Source organism: Ursus americanus, chromosome 21, assembly GCF_024610735.1.
Source record: "Ursus americanus isolate L20-20 chromosome 21, mUrsAme1.1.p, whole genome shotgun sequence".
Classification (NCBI taxonomy): Eukaryota; Metazoa; Chordata; class Mammalia; order Carnivora; family Ursidae; genus Ursus; species Ursus americanus.
The window spans coordinates 33,009,415-33,026,840 of record NC_142147.1 but is presented as its reverse complement, the minus strand read 5'-3'; the positions used below and the strand labels follow the sequence as shown (position 1 = coordinate 33,026,840).

The following is a 17,426-nucleotide window of genomic DNA, read 5'->3' as shown; positions in this document are numbered from 1 at the left end:
TCCACTGTACAGTTACTGTTTCTCCCTTCACATACTCTGCTCATTAGAAATAAGTTATTGAGTCCTGTCACTCAAGGGGAGAGGAATTAAGCTCCACCCCCTAAAGGAGGGGTATCAGTTGATGGGCATCTGTTAAAACTACCATGGTAGTTAATAAGCATGTTGGGGGGATACTTTGATGCTATGCAAATATCTGATTTCTCTTTAAAGTTTTACCCACTAATTTTATCATCTGTCTGTGGATCTTGACTACAGCAATTATTTCTGTGGTATTCCAGTAGTGATTTTTCTGTTTGCCTTGTTCTTTTTACATTTATTATTTGGAATTCTTCCATAAGGGATATTGGTCTTTTGTCCCCCCATTTGTTTATTTATTACAGAGTCAGCAAACTTTTTCTGTAATAAGCCAGATAGCAAACATTTTAGACCTTACGGGTCATGCAGTCTCTGTTACACTTTTGTGGTTTGGAACACCCATAGATCATACATAAATGAATGGGCATGGGTATGTTCCGATAAATCTTTATTTTTAAAACAGGCCTTGGGCCAGATTTGGCCCACAGACAACTTCTGATAAGTAATTCATTTATTTATATCAGATGAACTCATGGATATTTATTTTAGTCTTTGGGTTATAAATGTAGTACTATTGCTGTTTATTTTCTTATTCAAATTGTTCTAGCTTTGGCCACTAGGAGCTCTTTCAGTTGGTTCCTTTTGGCATTCTCCCATCATTCAGAGCTTATTTATTTAATTTTTAAATACTTTCTTATTTTCTGGAACTGCAAAATCCTAGAGGTCATTTTTTTGAATGGGTAGTTATATATATTTTGTTCCTTAACACATGAGATGTCTTCCTCCTTCCTTTTCATCTGAAGGCCCACTTCCCTGGTTTTAGAATTCTTAAGTTTACAATATTTATTTTTTTCAATTTTTATTCTGGTATTTTAATGTTCTCTGAAGTCTGCCTGATTTTTTCCCCTACCATTTTGGATAGGGGAGAGTTGGGTGTGAGAGTGAGGAGTTTAATTTTTTTGAAATTAAGACGTTTTGTGTGGCACCTGGGTGACTCATTTGGTTAAGTGTCTGCCTTCAGATCAGGTCATGATCTCAGGGTCCTGGGATCCAGCCCTGCATTGGGCTCCCTGCTCAGTGGGGAGTCTCCTTCTCCCTCTGCCCCTCCCCCCCACTCCTGCATGTGCTCTCTCTCTGTCTTGCAAATAAATAAATAAATAAATAAATAAAATATTTTTTAAAAAAGAAGTTTTGCAAGAATAAGAGTAAAGAAATAAAGTCAGTTTATTCTCAACTCTGGCTCCCCCGTCATTATCTTTCCTTGACCTACAGACTCAAGATACAGAGATTTTTTTTCTGGTAGGCCTTATTTGTGTTCTTGTCCCATTTTGATTTCTTCTCCCCTACCAGACTTAACCTTGGTTGGATCTCTGTTGACCTTCCTGGATGTCTGGTTCTCATGTTCCTTAAGGTTTTCTTTAAGAATTGCTGTGTCCTTGGAAAGCTTTTCAAGTACCTTGTCTCCCTCACGGATTTGATTTTCTGCATGTTGATTCTGTCCTTTCCTGGTTCCCTTGGGAATTTTATTTCTTTGCTTGTGTTTTTCTTTTGGTTTCCTTACATCCTTTCTTATGTAAATGAGTCTTTCATTTCAGTCTCCTGCTCAACCTATTGGTTTCATCATTTACCTTTTCTTTTCTCTCTTCTAAAAACAGAGTTCATATTTTCTATCATCTTTGGAAACACGACACAGATGCTATGTAAAAATGTGCAGTAGTGCTTTTCCTAGTTATGATTTTACTGAGAACCTTTAGTGATGATTGTGTTCTGATACATTTTAGAAGTTCTTTACGAATGTGTCTGCAACGATGTTGTTGCCAGGTTTTGCCTGTGTATTCTTGATCAAAGAGAGGTCTCTCTGGTAGAGGGGTGTGGGAATTCCTCTTGGTCCCTCATCACTTGGATGCTACTGAGATCCCCCCTTAGACTCTCCCCTGGAGGCTAGCTTAAATTACATGGCTCTGAGCCTAATTTCTTGCTCCAGCAGCTCTTGCTCCAGTGCAGTTTTGCTGGACTGAGTGGGAAACGCTGCCTGTTGATACTGCCTTCTCAACCTGAAACAATCAGCCTTCCCAACCTGAAACAGCTCATACCTAGTTGCTTCCCGGACTGGTCCTATCTTTATCCTTGCCGAGGACCTCATACCCCGAGTTGTAATGACGGGGTACCTGTGCCTTTCTGCACCCAAGGAAGTTGTCCCAGGATGTTGAAAGGATACAGAGAGAGAGAGGTCCTTGTGGGTGTGGGGCTTGAGGTCTAGAATCTGGGGATGTCTAGGGATGGTTGCTCTGGTGAATGTATGGGCACACAGCAGGCATGGGCCTCTTCCTTTATTCTTTCTTGCTCTTGCTCTTGGCATTCAGAGGGGAATCATGTCTTAGTAACACACAGTTTATCAATCCAGTGCCATCTGGTGTGGGAGGCATTCCTTCAAGAGTCTGGAAAATCTTTGGTAACCCCGGTTTCTGAGCTACTATGATTCCATACACTGTTTTTCTTTGGTGGGAAGCTGGGATGGGAATATGATTGCTGATTAGTCTGTTTCCTTTTGAACCCATGGAGAATTGGAGCAGAGGGGAGGGAGGCCCCCATGGCAAGCCAGGGGAGTCAGGCCCAAAAGGCTACTCCTGAGCCACGTATAGGTGCTTCAGGTCTTCTGTGACCTTGGCAGTGCTGAGGGCAAGTGTCCGAAGCTTAGATATGCCATCAGGTTGGGTCCTCAGCCAGGTTGGGCCCATTGGACAAGAGTGGGTGGTGGGTATAGTGCACTCACTGAAAGCATGGGTTCTGGAGCCAAGATGCTTTGGGCCAAGTCTTAGCTCTCCACTGATTGTTGGCCAAGGGCCTTAACCTCTGGGTGCCTCCATTTTATCCTCTGTTTAAAAAAGGGAGAGAATAAAATGACCTGCCTCACTGAGTTATTTTGAAGATTAAATGAGTTCATATATATAATATATAGTCAATCTATGGGTAGAGCAGCATAGAGCAGCAGCTGGCGCTTCATAAATGCTGGATGCATGTGAGATGGCGGTGGTATGATTTGCTAGTGGAAGGCTGAAGGCTGAAGGGGAAGGTGGGGAGTGACCTCTCTCTGCTCAGAAAGGCCTCTCCCCGGTTCAAATTTTTTCCACCTCTGGAAGGCCCCATTCGGTGTTAGCTTAACTTGTTCTTTCTTGCAGAAGCCTTTCCTGCCCGTCCGACCTGGAGTAGCCCCGTTCCCTCCGTCACTGTTTCCTCTCTTACATTCTCTTCACTGTCATTTGTCACCACATGTTACTTCATGCTGGCTCGTTTAAGGGCTGTGTCCCCACCAGCCTGAGGGCTTCCCACTGGTGAAGTGTGGCCCGGGGGCTGAGGACTTGGGCTGAGGGTTCTGACGAGCAAGGGGTCCCGTCTTGGCCAACCACCTCCTGACTCTGTGATCCAGATAAAGTTATCCACCTTCTCTGAGCCTCAGCTTTCTCACCTGTCCAATGGTGAGAGTCATGCCCAGCTGCCAGCCTGGGTATGAAGGTGAAATCTAAAACTTCATGAGTGTCAGCACAGTTCCTGGAACAGCATGTACCGATAAAGGTGATTATCATCATTACTGTTCCTAATGAGACAGCCATCCGCTCGTCATTGCGGTGGTGGTAATAATTGCATTGGAAGCTCTGTGCCCCCGCCTGCAGTAGGAGAGTGTCTCATGCTGCCTGGGATCACAGGGAGTAAATGTTAATTAATGATTTGGTTGAACTCTGAGAAACAGTTCAAGGTCTCAGATTGCTTATCTTTGAAAGAAAGGGGCTGGTGGGTGTGTGTGAGCACACGAGTTTTTGATATCATTCATGTGTTTGTCAGTAATTACAAGGGGAGGGAATTGATGACTGTCTCCATTTGGAGGAACTGGACTTTAGGTTGTGCGGGAGGCCTTGTGCCAGTGAAGTGGGAGGGTGCGCAGGAGTGGTGCTGCCAGAGCCTGGATGACCAGGTCTGTGTTTTCAGCAGGTATAAGATGTTAGGGGACAGTGGAAGAGTCTGGGGGAGCTCGAGGGGAAGAAAGGATTTCCCAAACAGAGAATATTGCAGTCTTAGCAAGATCACGTCCTAAATTATGTGGGCTTTTGTTATCACCAGCACAAATTAGAATTCTGGTTTTGTTTGAGAGTCTCCTGAGAAGAAGAGGAAACGAGGGTCAGAAAACCTATACAGGGATGTAAAGAAGGAAATTAGATCCCAGGAGATTGCAGATTCTAAGTATGATGGGAAATGCGGAGCCAGCTTTCTTCTGAGCTCCTTGTAAGCATTTTGGTCTTTCAGTAAAAGTTCATTTTGTGAATCTGAAAGAAGCAGGCTTTGTGAACCTATTTTACGGATGGGGAGACTGAGGCCCAGAGAAGTTGGGCAACTTGCCAAGGGTCATGTGGACAGAAGGTGGCAGAGCCAATGGTTTCCTCCCACACATTAGGCTATTAGAGATGGTCCTGTTAATACTATTTGTTGTTGGGGGTACTGGGTGGCTCAGTAGGTTAGGCATTCAACTCTTGGTTTTGGCTCAGGTCATGATCTCAGGGTGGTGAGATCGAGCCCTGCCTTGGGCTCCATGCTCAGTGTGGAGTCTGCTTGAGATTCTCTCCTTCTCCCTCTGCCCTTCCCCCTGCTTACCTGCACACAGACACACTCTCTGTCTCTCTCTCTCTAAATAAATAAGATCTTTAAAAAAATACTATTTGTTGTTGGTATTGGGTTAATTTAAGTAGAAATGGCTGTCAAGCCACCCAGTGGCTTTGTGGATGGAACCAGAGGTGGCAGCAGTAGCCTTTCTGTTTCCATTTGTGACTCTGTGACTCAATCCTCCAGTAACTAGGAGGGAAGAAACCAGGTCCCCCACCAGAAGTGTGGCCCTCAATAGCTGTGTGGACACTGTGCACTTGCTGACTCCCCAGGCTTCTTGAGCAAGGCTTCCCTGCATAGCTATCTCTCATACTTAGAGGGACTTATGTAAGTTGGTTGACTCTCCTTCCCAGGGAGGAGTTGATTATCCTTAGGAGGTCATATTTTGCAGGGTGTAGAAACATTCTGTCTTTAGATACCACCATGGTTTGTATTCACAGGAGGATATGCAAGATTAAGTGACCTTTACTAAGGAATGAAAAACTACTTATTTGTATATTCCCCACAACCACCCTGTGAGGTAGGTGCTGTTATTTCCCCCTTGCTTGATGAGTCATATGAGGCCTAAAGAGGTTTAACTTGCTCAAGAACACATAATAAAAGGCTTACCAGGAGATTTAAACCAGATAGTCTTGTTCCATAGCCTTATACACCCATTCTGATGGGTGAGTGCCATCTATCCATCCACCCGTCCATTTCTGAACTCACCTCTTTACCCTCCCTTTGACCCATGAGTCCAGACATCTGTCCATTTATCCATCCTTCTATTCACCCACCATCCCACTGTCCACCCATGTGTCTGTCCATCCATCCACCAGCCATCCATTTTTCCATCCATCCATCCATCCATCCATCCATCCATCCATCCATCCACCCCATGATCCACCCATCTATTCATTCATCCATCTGCCCACCTATCCCTTGTGTTGGTTGTTTGTCTAACATGGTTTTCTGCTTCATCCTGGGGAAGAAGTTTCTCCTGGGGAAAAAGTTTCTCCATATGCTTTCTGAAGCTGGAGACCTGCATGCCAACACAAATCCCTTAGCTCCTAAGAAATATCTGGGCTTCCTTCTGATACCCTTAGGTTGGTGTTCTTGAGAATGCTGCTATTTCAGGCAGGGCCTGGGTGCTGTTCACCTACCTCTGCAGGTTTACTGCTGTAAACCTGCAGAGCATTTTCCCCTTCAAAGACCTCCAAATGTTCAAGGCTGCAGGCTCTTCCAGAAACACTCTTGACTTTCTGGAGCATCATCATAAATGAAAACTCAACTAGCCCCATTCCTTGATCCAGAGATTGGGAAGTTGGATTAGTTTGGCATGGTTTTACTTTTTTAAACTGTTCTAGAGTTTGTGTGATACATCTGAAAATTATGTAATAAATCGAAAACAGATGTTCACAGAGCATTTTGTAAAGAAAGGAATTTTAATAGAAATAGGCCAATTTGTAGATAAATCAATTAAGGGAACCATTTAAATTGTCTCTAAGAAGCAGTGTTATGAAGAGGCAGTATGGCCTAGTCATTTGCATATTTATTAGGTGCAAAGCAGTGAAAATCATTTAATTATTTTGCATAGCCTCTGTTGTACATCAACCATTGGGAGACAATCTCACTTTTCAACGTTTTTTACTTTTTACTGTGGAAAATTTTAAACATAAAAATTCAGACATGTACACCTAAACAGTCATATAATGAACGCCCCTGCACTTGGTACGCATCTGGAAAAATGATCAACTCTACCTGTACTCACTTCTCCCCTCTCATCTTGTTTTTCTTTTCATGAGTTTCAAGGGCATATTCCTCACTCATTAATTTCACTGGGTCAGAATTCCATTATGTCGACATTGAAATGCAATGAACTTTTGAATGTAGTTGCTTTACTTTTTCATTGAAATTTAGTTTTTGGGGGGTAGAACATTGGGAATTTTCTGTCATGTTTTTTAAACTTAAAGAATTTCATCTAGGGCAAAGTTGAAAGAATAATAAATGGTGAACCCTGACGTTTTCTTCCCCTCGATTGGCCGGTTATTAGCATCAGGACTGATGTTTCTCTAAGTGTGTTCTTCCATGAGAATACTTGAAGACAGGGCAGATTTTCATAGCCTTGAAGATATGTAGACAGTAGCACATGGCTTTAGACCCAGACAGATAGAGGTTCAGATCTCACCTCTTAGCCCTGCATTGTAGGCTGGGGGAGCTTACTGTGGGTGGGGGCAGGGAGGGATATTGGGCTTTGCCAATTCAAATCAGTTTTGGTCAGTATGGAAGATTTTTGTGGTTGAGAGAATTGGTATGGCCTCATGATTAAGAAAATAAATTGGGAGTAAAAGTGTTCAAATCCCAGCTCTGCCCTTACCAGCTTGGAACTTGGTCGAGTGACCTAATCTCCCTGAAGTGTCGTTTCCTCAGTGTAGATTAGGGTTAGAAAGAATACCTATTGCACTAAGTTGTCATCAGAGGGAAATGAAATGGGGTCATCCATGCCTGACATTTAGTACCTGGCCAGTGAGTGCGACTAAGCGTTCGTATTATTATAAATAAGGACATTAAGCATAGTGCCTACCATGTAAGTGCTCCATAAATGTTACTTACCATAAGTAGGGGTGAAAAAGTCACACCAAACTGGTCTTTAAATGTCTGATTTCACTTTGGTGCAATGAAAAGAATAGAGACCTTTAGTGAAAGCTTGCACTGTGATTTCAAGCAAGAGTAAGCCTCGGACAGGCAGATGCCACCAGCCAGGCATGGCATCACACAGTTGTCATGGGAGACAGCCGAGTGCCTTTGGTTCCATTTAGTAGTGTCCTAAAATAAACCAGCCTTCTCGAACACTCCTGGAAGTGTCGGCTTCTGGTGTTGAACGGCTCGCCCCAGGGCCCGGCAGGTGCTTCTGTCCTGAGTGAGGGTTTTGTGCTGTTGTTGCCTGGGACTGATTTCTTTCCTCTCTCCTTTTTTTTTTCCCTCTCTTTTCTGACTCTCTCATCTTGTGTCCCAGGTTGAAAGGATTGTAGACAAGAGGAAGAACAAGAAAGGGAAATGGGAGTATCTTATCCGATGGAAAGGCTACGGAAGCACAGAGGACACGTGGGAGCCGGAGCACCATCTGTTGCACTGTGAAGAGTTTATTGACGAATTCAACGGGCTGCACGTGTCCAAGGACAAAAGGATCAAATCAGGGAAGCAGGCCAGCGCCTCCAAGCTCCTGCGTGACGGCCGAGGCCCGTCGGTTGAGAAACTCTCCCACAGACCTTCAGAGTCTGGAAAGAGCAAAGGGACTTCCCATAAACGGAAGCGAATCAACCCTTCCCTGTCCAAGCCAAAAAAAGGGTATTCAGCCAAGCCCCCTGCGGGAGGCGACAGGGCCACCAAAACGGTGTCTTACAGGACTACCCCCAGTGGTTTGCAGATAATGCCGCTGAAAAAGGCTCAGAATGGGATGGAGAATGGGGATGCCAGCTCTGAGAAGGACGAGAGGCACTTTGGAAACGGGTCCCACCAGCCTGGCTTGGATTTGAATGATGTAGGAGAGCAAGAGCTGGCCGAATGTGGCGTCACCCATGCGGCACTGGCGGAGAACGGGCTCGGTACGTGGCTTGTCTTCCCTGCCAACACCCCCCCCCCCGTGTTTGTTTCTGGCCATGGTGGTTTGGGGCTTTTCAGGCAGCCTTGGGGGCTACTAAGACCCCCCTAGCCCCACTCCAACAACCCTGACTCTTAGCTAGGTAGTAATTCTCCTTCTGTCTTTCTCACACTGGTTACAGACACCTGTGCACGGGGGGGGGGGGGGGGGGGGGGGAGGCCAAGCCACTGATGCTCCAGCCAAGGCCTGTAATGGGCTGAAAATTCCTGACTCCTTGAATACAGCCTGGGGCATGGTAACCACTCTGGAGCCCCTGTTGTGAGGGCAGCTCCAAGTCCTCACCCGCCAGGACCTGTGACTCATGTCCCCAGAGGGCAAGGGTCTCTCTGGGGTGGCATGCACGTCCCAGGGAAGAGGATACTTTAAGTCTCATCGAGCCCCCTGCAGTGTAGCCCAGAAAGGTGGGGGTCTGCCCTTCTTCTCAGACGCAGTTTGGACTTGAAATTCTCTAAACCCATTCTTAAACCGGAGCCTCTCACGCCTTGTCTGTTGCTGGCCTGGGGGCTCTGGCCCCATGTCTGTAGAGGTCTTGAATGCTGCCCTGACCACATCCTCTGCTAATTCTTGGGGTTTGCATCTTCTTCTTCTACCCTGGAAGCAACCCAGCAAAAGTTACAGAACTCCTTCCTTTTACCAAGTGCCCACAGGCAAAGTTAAGGTAAGAGGAGGCAATGACCCAGGTAATTAAAGCTCCCAAACCTGACATTTCCTTGATAGTGAAATTACTTCTTGACTAAGCCTTAGCGGCCCGGAGCTTCCAGATTAGCCATCTGTACACCTTTCGTGCACTCCCTCATTTGTCAGCTACCTGTGTGTCTAGGTGCTGGCATTTTTGTCTTTAGCTGCCAGAACTCGAAGCCTTGGGATGAGCACGGACAACCCGTGCCCAACAGAGAAGGGACATCTGATGCCCTGGATGGAACCAGAGTGTGTGTGGGAGTAGGGGTGTGGGACGCAGGTGGGACGGGCTGGCAGAGCTCCCAGGAGGGGGCGTGACGGAGGCAAATGCTCAGGAGAGCAATGGTGATCTGAGTGCAAAGTGCTCAGGGCATGCCCCGCTGCAGAGAGCGGGGGCGTCTTTGGGGAATCTTGCCGGGGAATCTGAGCGATCTGCTTTGAGGTTCCTCTTATTCCAGAGAGAGGAATTTCACCCAAACAGGATTTATTTAGCAGTGTCTGCCCCAGATTGACTCACGTTTCCGTCTGGGGATCCCTGATGCTGACATGACTCTGCCTGCTAACATATGTAAAAGCTGTTTGTTTTAAAAATTCATCTCTCGGGGAGGAGTGGGCTTGTGTAAATGAGGCCTGGCATAAACATCCGTGTTTGACGTTCCCCTGACAGCTGCCCGCGGGAGAGGAATTCCCTGTCTCGGGGAGGACGACGGGTGAGGGGAACTTGAGGCTCCTTGGGTGTGGATGCCAAGAACCTGGCTGGTAGCAGTCCTCTGCCCTGCTCAAAATGTGGCTGCCCCAAGAGTGGGAGGAGAAGCACGAGGGGGGACAGTTAGCTGAGGTAGCCACCAGCCTGCAGGGTGAAGCTGAGAAGCCAGACTTGTAGCGAAGTCTAGATGGAGGTGCATCTCTCATTCCACATGACTTTCCAAAGTGGGGCAGAGCTCCTAGCCATCAGCTCTCCATCTCTGGGCCTCGTCAGTGCCCCCTAGTTCATGATCTGCTGATGGGGCACAGCACCCCACAACCGGGGAGGGAGGTGAGGATGAGCCTGCTGGGATCCAAGGTGGCCTTGTTAAATCCCCATCTTAACTCCAGAAAGCTTCTTCTCTAGACCTTTCTTGTCTCCGGTCTCTAATTGGCCTTATTTTCCCCCCAACATTGAATATTCTCTATTTGAGCATATAGCTGGAGAGAGAGGAGGAAGCTACCTACCTCTATTTTGTTCTGTTTTGGGCGTTCTCAAAGGGCTCTTTGGCTTAATTACATCCCATAGTATTGGTGTCCTTGAGATTCCCCTGTAAGGTTAAGGCTGCGGTTCTCAAATTTTATGTGTGTAAGATTACCTGGCACCTTGTCAAAAATGACGGTCCCATAGAGCCTGACTTACTAAGTCTGGGGTGGAGCCCAGAAGATGGGTTTTTAACAAGCACCCCAGGTGACTCTAATGCATTTTGAAACGTGCTCTGTGGCAAAATGGGGGTGGCAATTAAGGCTCACATCAGATGTCAATTTAAGTCAATTCAGTGCTTATTTTATTATTTTTTTAGCACTTCCTAAGGGTTAGTCACCATGCTAGGTGCTTGGAGCAATAAAAAGATAGGTAAGGACTTCTCCCTCTGAAACTTACAGTTTACTATCCAGTAAGGTGAGCATGGATGGCTCCAGGTCAGTGTGGAGAGGTTCCTGAGGCCAGCTCAGTGGAAGAGGTAACATGTGTATTACATACATGGTATAGCTTTGCCATGCCCACATTCACATCCTCTGTTGGTCACTGGGCTGATAAATTCTCCAAGCACTGTCAGCCTTTAACATTCTAGTTAGAACTAGCTTACTATCTTAGGTCTTAGGATAACTGGGGAAAGGAAAAGACTGGGAATCTTTGCCAAAGAGATAAAGTGGTTCGGGGTTCTTAGATAAGACTCAAGACAGAGGGGTTTTGTGGTTCCAGAACTTGCCAGCAAGGGGTCAGAGGTGTAGTCAAGTAAAACATGGCTCCACTTACGTTTTCAACCAGAGAAAAGCCTCGATGAAGCCACAGTCCATGTCCAAGTGGAAACCTGACTGTCGTCTTCCTCCCCACTTCCCTAACTCTACCTTTCCCCACCTCCACCAAAGGATCCGGTTCCTAGTGGCACAAGGTGAGCCAGTGGGGTTTGCAGCGCAGAGGACGGATTATCTTTGGCTGCCAGAAGGGGCTGGGGAGATCCTGGCTTCGCTTTCCCAGCATTTGTTTTGGGGGTGGGCTGTTGCTTTTTATATGATTTTAACTTCTCGTTGGTGAATTAAGGTTCTGCATACAGAAAAGCAACTTATGTAACACGTTACTCATTTACTGCTGACTTCCCTGATCTGTGCTGTGGGAACAAATGCTAAATTGGGGCTCTGGCGGGTGGTGTTTTGGTTTCAGCCTGCATTTTCCCCAGTAATGTTTGTGAAATGTGTGCAGCGACTGAGTACTGCTCTTGATTCTGACTCCTCTGGTAATGACAAATGGCTCTGTGGTCTGGAACCATCTGCCTCAGTATCCCTTGGGGAGCTTGTTAAAAATGGGCTCCACCCCAATCGAATGAATCCGGATCTCAGGGGCAGGGGGTGGGTTATGCATTTTAAATGCTGAATTTTAACCATACAGTCGTTGCAGAGGAAGTACTTGGTTTCTCAGCAGTGGTTCATGGATCCCTTTGCTGGTCGAGCCAGAGTTGTACCTTAGATGTTAAGACTGTGGAAGTGGGAATGTGATTTGGTCCTCCAAAGGTTTAAACCCTGACGTCACTTCTTCTTGCTGATGCACTTTTCCACCAGGCCTCTCTCTCTGTGTTTCTTTTTCTTCTCTCTCCCTCTGTCTTTTTCTCTAAAATAGACCAGATTCATCTGTATGGAAAAGCTGTTGAGTTAGCTGGCTTCTCTCGTGGCCTGGTCCGGGAGAAGTGGCTGGCACACCCTTGTCTGAATGGGCCAGAGCATCAGTACTTTACAGACGCAGACGAGCCTCTAACCTGTGGAAGCGGCATCCCTAACTTCGAGCCAGCGTTCTGCCCCGAGCGCGAGCACAACCCACAGGTGCCCAGCGTTCCCTGAATGTCCGTGAAGCCCGTGAGCTTCCTGTGTTGATGCTGAGCCTGTGCCCCACGTTCGCTTTTCTTGGAATTCTGAGAATCCTTTTCCTTGCGTCCCGATGACTCTTGCCTGTCGTGCGGGCACTGCAGCTCAGAAGCTGCTTGATTCAGTGTTTTCAGAATGGTTCCTCTCATTGAGTGAGTCACCCCACACAAACAGGCAACATTTGCCATTTCTCTCCATTGATCTTTTAAAATGATCTCAGCTTTCACTTCTATAATGTTTGTTTATCTCTTCCCACTCCTCTTCCTGCATGATTATCATGCCCTTCATTGATCATCGGGGAGTAAGCATGCTTTGAAAGCACCTCAGGACTCAGCAGGAGCGTGGGTAGTGCCCTGTGGCTTTTAAGAACTTAGGGCTCTCACGCATGGAGCCGGCATCAGAATCCCCTGAAGGGTGTGTCACAACACAGGGTTGTTATGCCAACCCGCCGAGCGTCTTGATTCAGTAGATGTGGAGTACAGCCTGAGAGTCTGCATTTCTAGAAAGTTCCCAGGTGCTGCCGCTGGTCCGGGGACCCCACTTGCAGATCTGCTCCAGACAAATGAGCACCAAGAGGGTTGGGACGAAAATGACAGATGGTGGTTGTGAATACCAGTTGGTGGTACTGGACAGAGAGGAAGGGCTTTTGCTCTGGACCTTGAGTTGGCAGTCATGAGAATCCTAAGCTGAAAGTTTGTGAAATGAAAAATGAAGTTCAGAGTTTTAGAGTACGAGAATTTCCCTACTACGATGAGGCCTTGGGGTTTACAAAGTACTTTTTGTGATCCTCGTACGGTCCTGAGAACTAGCTATGGCTGTTCTACCCATTTTACAGAGGAGGAGACTAAGGTTACATGTGCCCAGGTCAGAACTAGGAGAGAAATCCAGGCAGTTCGACTCCGGGCCTCTACACCACTGCCCCTCTAGCTTGCAAGCAGCACAAGGCAGTTCCTAAAACCCTGATCCAGGACAAACACATGCCCTGATTTGGGGGGGTGGGGGACTGAGACTGCTGATGGGGCACTTGGACTTGCCCTTGTTGCTTATTACTGGAAGGATAGAATCCTTCTAAGCCTGAGATACAGTGACTAACTCTGTGTCATTCAGTTTGAAACCCTGGATAAGATGGTCAGTTCCCTAAAAAAAATACGGCTTAAGGAAATGAACTCAAGGACGACCAGAAAACCTGAATAGATCCATAACTATTAAAGAAATTATTAACGCCATCATTACGCAGCTCTCATAAAAATAGCAGGAAGAAGGCACACAAGGCCCAGATGGTTTTACAGGCGAGTCTATGACGTGCTTTAGAGCAGGTAATCCCTGTCTTACCCAAATGATTGCAGAGAGCAGAAAAAAAGGAGACATTCCATCTCCTCTGATGAGGCGAGTGCAACCTGGATTTCTAAACCAGCCGAGGAGGGGAAGAGCGGGGGAAATCATAGGTCGATTCTGCTTCAGGGTATAGTGCTAAAAGTCCTGGATACTTCCTCAAAATTGTGACCTCCAGAAACTTCTCACTCCGTGCCCTGAACATGACCCCAGTTCATGACCTGTAGAATCACCACTGCTCCTTGAGGTGCACAGCCTCCGGAAGAGGCTGCGGGGAAACTGGCTCTGAGTGTCGCGGTCAGCAGCTCCCAGCCACGAGTGAGTCACATCAGTGGCCTCTTGTTAATGTAGGTATCTATTTGCCCCAGCACAGCTGTTCTTCTGACACACTTTAGACACCCACTCCCAGGCCCACAGACTGTGACCAACCTTTCTGTTATTATCCAAAAGTCAGTCGTTTTCCAAACCAGCAACAACAACAGCAGCAGACTGGGGGGGGTTGTCCAGTTTGTCTTTGAAAGTGTGGCAAGGACGCGACTGGTGCTCATGAATGAACTTATAACTCTGTTACGGGGTAATGGGAAGACCTTCCAACTTGGCCACTGCCTCGGAGCGAAAGTGCCAGACGGGGATGGAAAATCTGACTGTCACCTGACCTGTGGCGAGTCCGAGGGGGAAATCAACATTGCGGTCGGTTCCCCGCTCCTGGATTTCATTTTTGGCATCCAGAGAAGCTGATGTCAAGATTCTGAAATCGACTCATCACTTTCCTTGTCAGCTCAGATACTCTTCCCCTCTCGACTACCTCAAAACAAGTCTTAGGAACTATTTCCAAGCCGCCGTTCATCAGTGGTGAACCCAAGCAAGTGGGTAAGAGGTGGAAGTGCCCCCCACACCCCGTCCCCCCCGGAGGGTACAAGCAGTAAGGGGGTGCATTGTCTGCAGAGGGTCTCAAAACAGTAATGAATGTCAGCTTGCCAGCTTTGGTGAAAAGCTTCTCCTTCCTGTCGGGTGGGCCCCCAGGCCCATGGCTTACTCCCTCGCCCCTAGCACTCAGACAAAAGGCCAGTCTTCTTTGATGATTATGGTAGTGGTGGTGCTGAGCTCCTCCTCCGTGTCCGGCACACGGGATAGCATCCAGTCCCCTCAGCATTTCTCTGAGTTAGCAACCCAACAGCATAGCCACACAACAAGGTTTGCCGTGGTTGGCCTTGCCTTTAGATAGGGAAATGGAGGCTCAGTGAGAGAGGTTGGGACACAGCCAAGGGGAGGTGTGGGGTGTGGTGTCAGGCCCAGCGATGCTGAAGCTCTCAGAGGTCTGTGAATGGTTTTAAGAAGGAAAAAAGGCACTGCAGCGATTAAGTTCAAACCAGCACACGTTTCCCTGTGTCCTGGGGCGTGATTCTGGCCGGCACCCCTGGGGCCTGCCTCTGAGACATCTTTAGTGGTTCCAAAGATGCTGACTTGGCATTCCAGGGAGGCGGGATGACTAGTAGTGAGAGATTTCCCTCTGGGCGTCAGATTCAAAGGCACACACACCACACACGCAACAAGAATCCAAGGCCTCACTGAGAAGGTGACATCCAAGTAAAGACTGGAAATGGTGAGAACATCTTGTTTTAACTTAAAAACCCGTTTGTGTCAGGCATGTGGATCTGCTTCCCCTTTGAGCTGCCCGGAGTTTTCCAGCATCCAGACAGACTGTCCTCTCTCTAATAGACATTTATGCTGCCTCCAAAGACACCCTCTCGCCAACGGTGGCTGTTGCCAAGTCTTCATCAGGCTTTTCCAGGTTCTCTCATTGTGATTTCAGTTTACAATGAGTGTGAACATCTTCTCGTGTTCCTGCCGGCGGTGTTTCTTTCCCTGGGAGCGGCCCGAACATCGTCTCACCACCAACACTCAGTGTGGTGGGTAGACAGAGGCATTCTTCTGCGTCGCCTCTGGCACGTGGCTCAGCCTCTCTGGGCCAAGTTCTTCATTCATAAACTACAGAAACAATCCTGTATTGTGGGATTGGGGTACAGAATACATGGACTCCCTCACAGAAAGCCCTAAGAATATTACCTGCCATAGGGTAGACATTTGATAAATATTAGCTCCTGTTGTTTCAGACCTCTCCCGGTTTTCTAACTGGACCCTTGTATTTTCCTACTTGCGTTTTAGAGCCCTTAACGTACTGTGCGTACTAATCCTGTCTTATAGATGTTAACTCAACCAGTCCTCATCGAGTGACTACTGTATACCAGGCACTGTTTAGACAAATAATTACAGTGCCTTGTCCCATAGAAAGAGAAGTGGCTATAGGCAGGGATGCCTAAGCTGGCTTGGGCAAGGAGTTAGGGCTTCTTGGAGGAGGTGATGCACAAGTTGAAATCTGATAGAAGGAGCCAGAGTAAGCCAGGAAGAAGGCAGGGATGGTGGGGATGTTGACGGCAGGCACAGGGCCATAGAGCCAAGGATCCACATGTGGGTGCCTGGAGCCATATCACAAGGAATGTGGCAGTCCAGCCAGTTGTAGTCTACCCCCCAGGGGAGGCTAAAGTTCCAGGGGATTCCCTGGGCTGTCAGGGTTGGCCAGAGAAGCAGACAGGTGGAGCCTGCAATAGGAGGGTGTTTTTGGATTCTTTCTGGAAGAGGCTGAGGAAGTCCTTCACACAGCCCACGCTCAGCAGGGCCTGTGAAGCCTGCCCAATCCGGCCTGCCTTGCGCCCTGTCCACACCTGCGTGTGTGTTCCCCTCCCACCAGCCCTCGCCTGGGCAGTCGACCTCTCCTCCTTCGTGGCTCACTCAAACAGCGATTCCCCATGTCGGTCAGTGTCCAGTCTGTTTGCACGCATCGAACAGTATTTCTTCACCGACAGCACGTCCCTCGGTGTGTAAGTGTCACAACCTGATCACGTGGGTGATCTCTGCTTCCCTCACTCCATGAGATCCTGAGCTGCATGAGGGCAGGCTTGGTCCCTCTTCTGCTCACAGCTGTGTCTCCAGCACCTCTCAGTGCTTGGCCCATAGTAGGTGCTTAAGAAACACCTGCCAAATAAGGGAGTGGATGCATGAATGGACAAAAGAGAGAAAGTGAGAATCCCTTGCTGCTGTAAGATGTGGGTCCCGTGCCAGGTCCAGCCCCCATTCACTTATGTCAGCATCACCCCCACCTCGGGCTGTCCCGCCTTCTCACATTGCGCTTTCTGCTCCTGGGGTCCTGACATTGAGAGCTAATGTTTTGTCAGGTTCTTTGCGGCAGCAACGAAAGGATCCCCTTTCCCTTGTCTGTCTGACAGTTGTTTTCACCATCTGCCGTGAGGGCCCTACTTGCTACGCTTCTTCTCTCTTAATATTCACGCTGTCTCACAGGCTTTTAATTAAACGCCTGGGCTCCCCCCTCCACCGCCCCTGGTTCTGCCCCCCCCACCACCCTTGAGGGTACTACAGATCCATTTCTCGGCGTGCGTTTCATTTGGGTTGCATTTCTGTGTTTTGTGTAGTCCTTTGCTATGGAAGAGACATGCAGTGGACTCCTTAATAGAAATCCCAGTTGCAGAAAGAATTAGATGTCTCCTTTAAACTTGCGGTAAACTCTGGAGGCAGCGGGGCAGGGGCGGCCTTGGAGACAGAGGGTCTGTGAGTCAAGTACAGACTCTGCCTCTTGTGGAGCCGGTGACTCTAGGCAAGTGCTCTGGGAGTAGCTGTACCTACCACGGAGGATTGAATGGTGGGGGCCTGGCTCACAGCGCGCAGTGCGCTGGTCTCTCCTTCCCCGTTGTTAGACTGTGGTGCTTACGGGGCCTCCTCCTGCTCTCCTCGAAGGCATGCTTTTGACCCTACTGCAGATGCCCTGCTGCTTTTTCATGGACACTGGGATACGGATTTTCATTCTGTTTGTGTAAACCAGTGAGGCCGATTTGGGAGGCTCACTTCTGGGTGGGAGCATGACCAACCCTGT

At 47.9% G+C, this 17,426-nt stretch overlaps 1 protein-coding gene across 1 annotated transcript in view; it reads left to right on the top strand.

The window, feature by feature from the left end:
- CDYL2 (chromodomain Y like 2) overlaps window positions 1–17,426 on the top strand; it is a 166,139-nt gene that overhangs the window by 106,335 nt on the left and 42,378 nt on the right. The window contains exon 2 of the mRNA XM_045796056.2: window positions 7,724–8,312. Coding sequence (XP_045652012.1) covers window positions 7,724–8,312 — 589 coding nt within the window. The remainder of the gene's footprint in view (window positions 1–7,723; window positions 8,313–17,426) is intronic.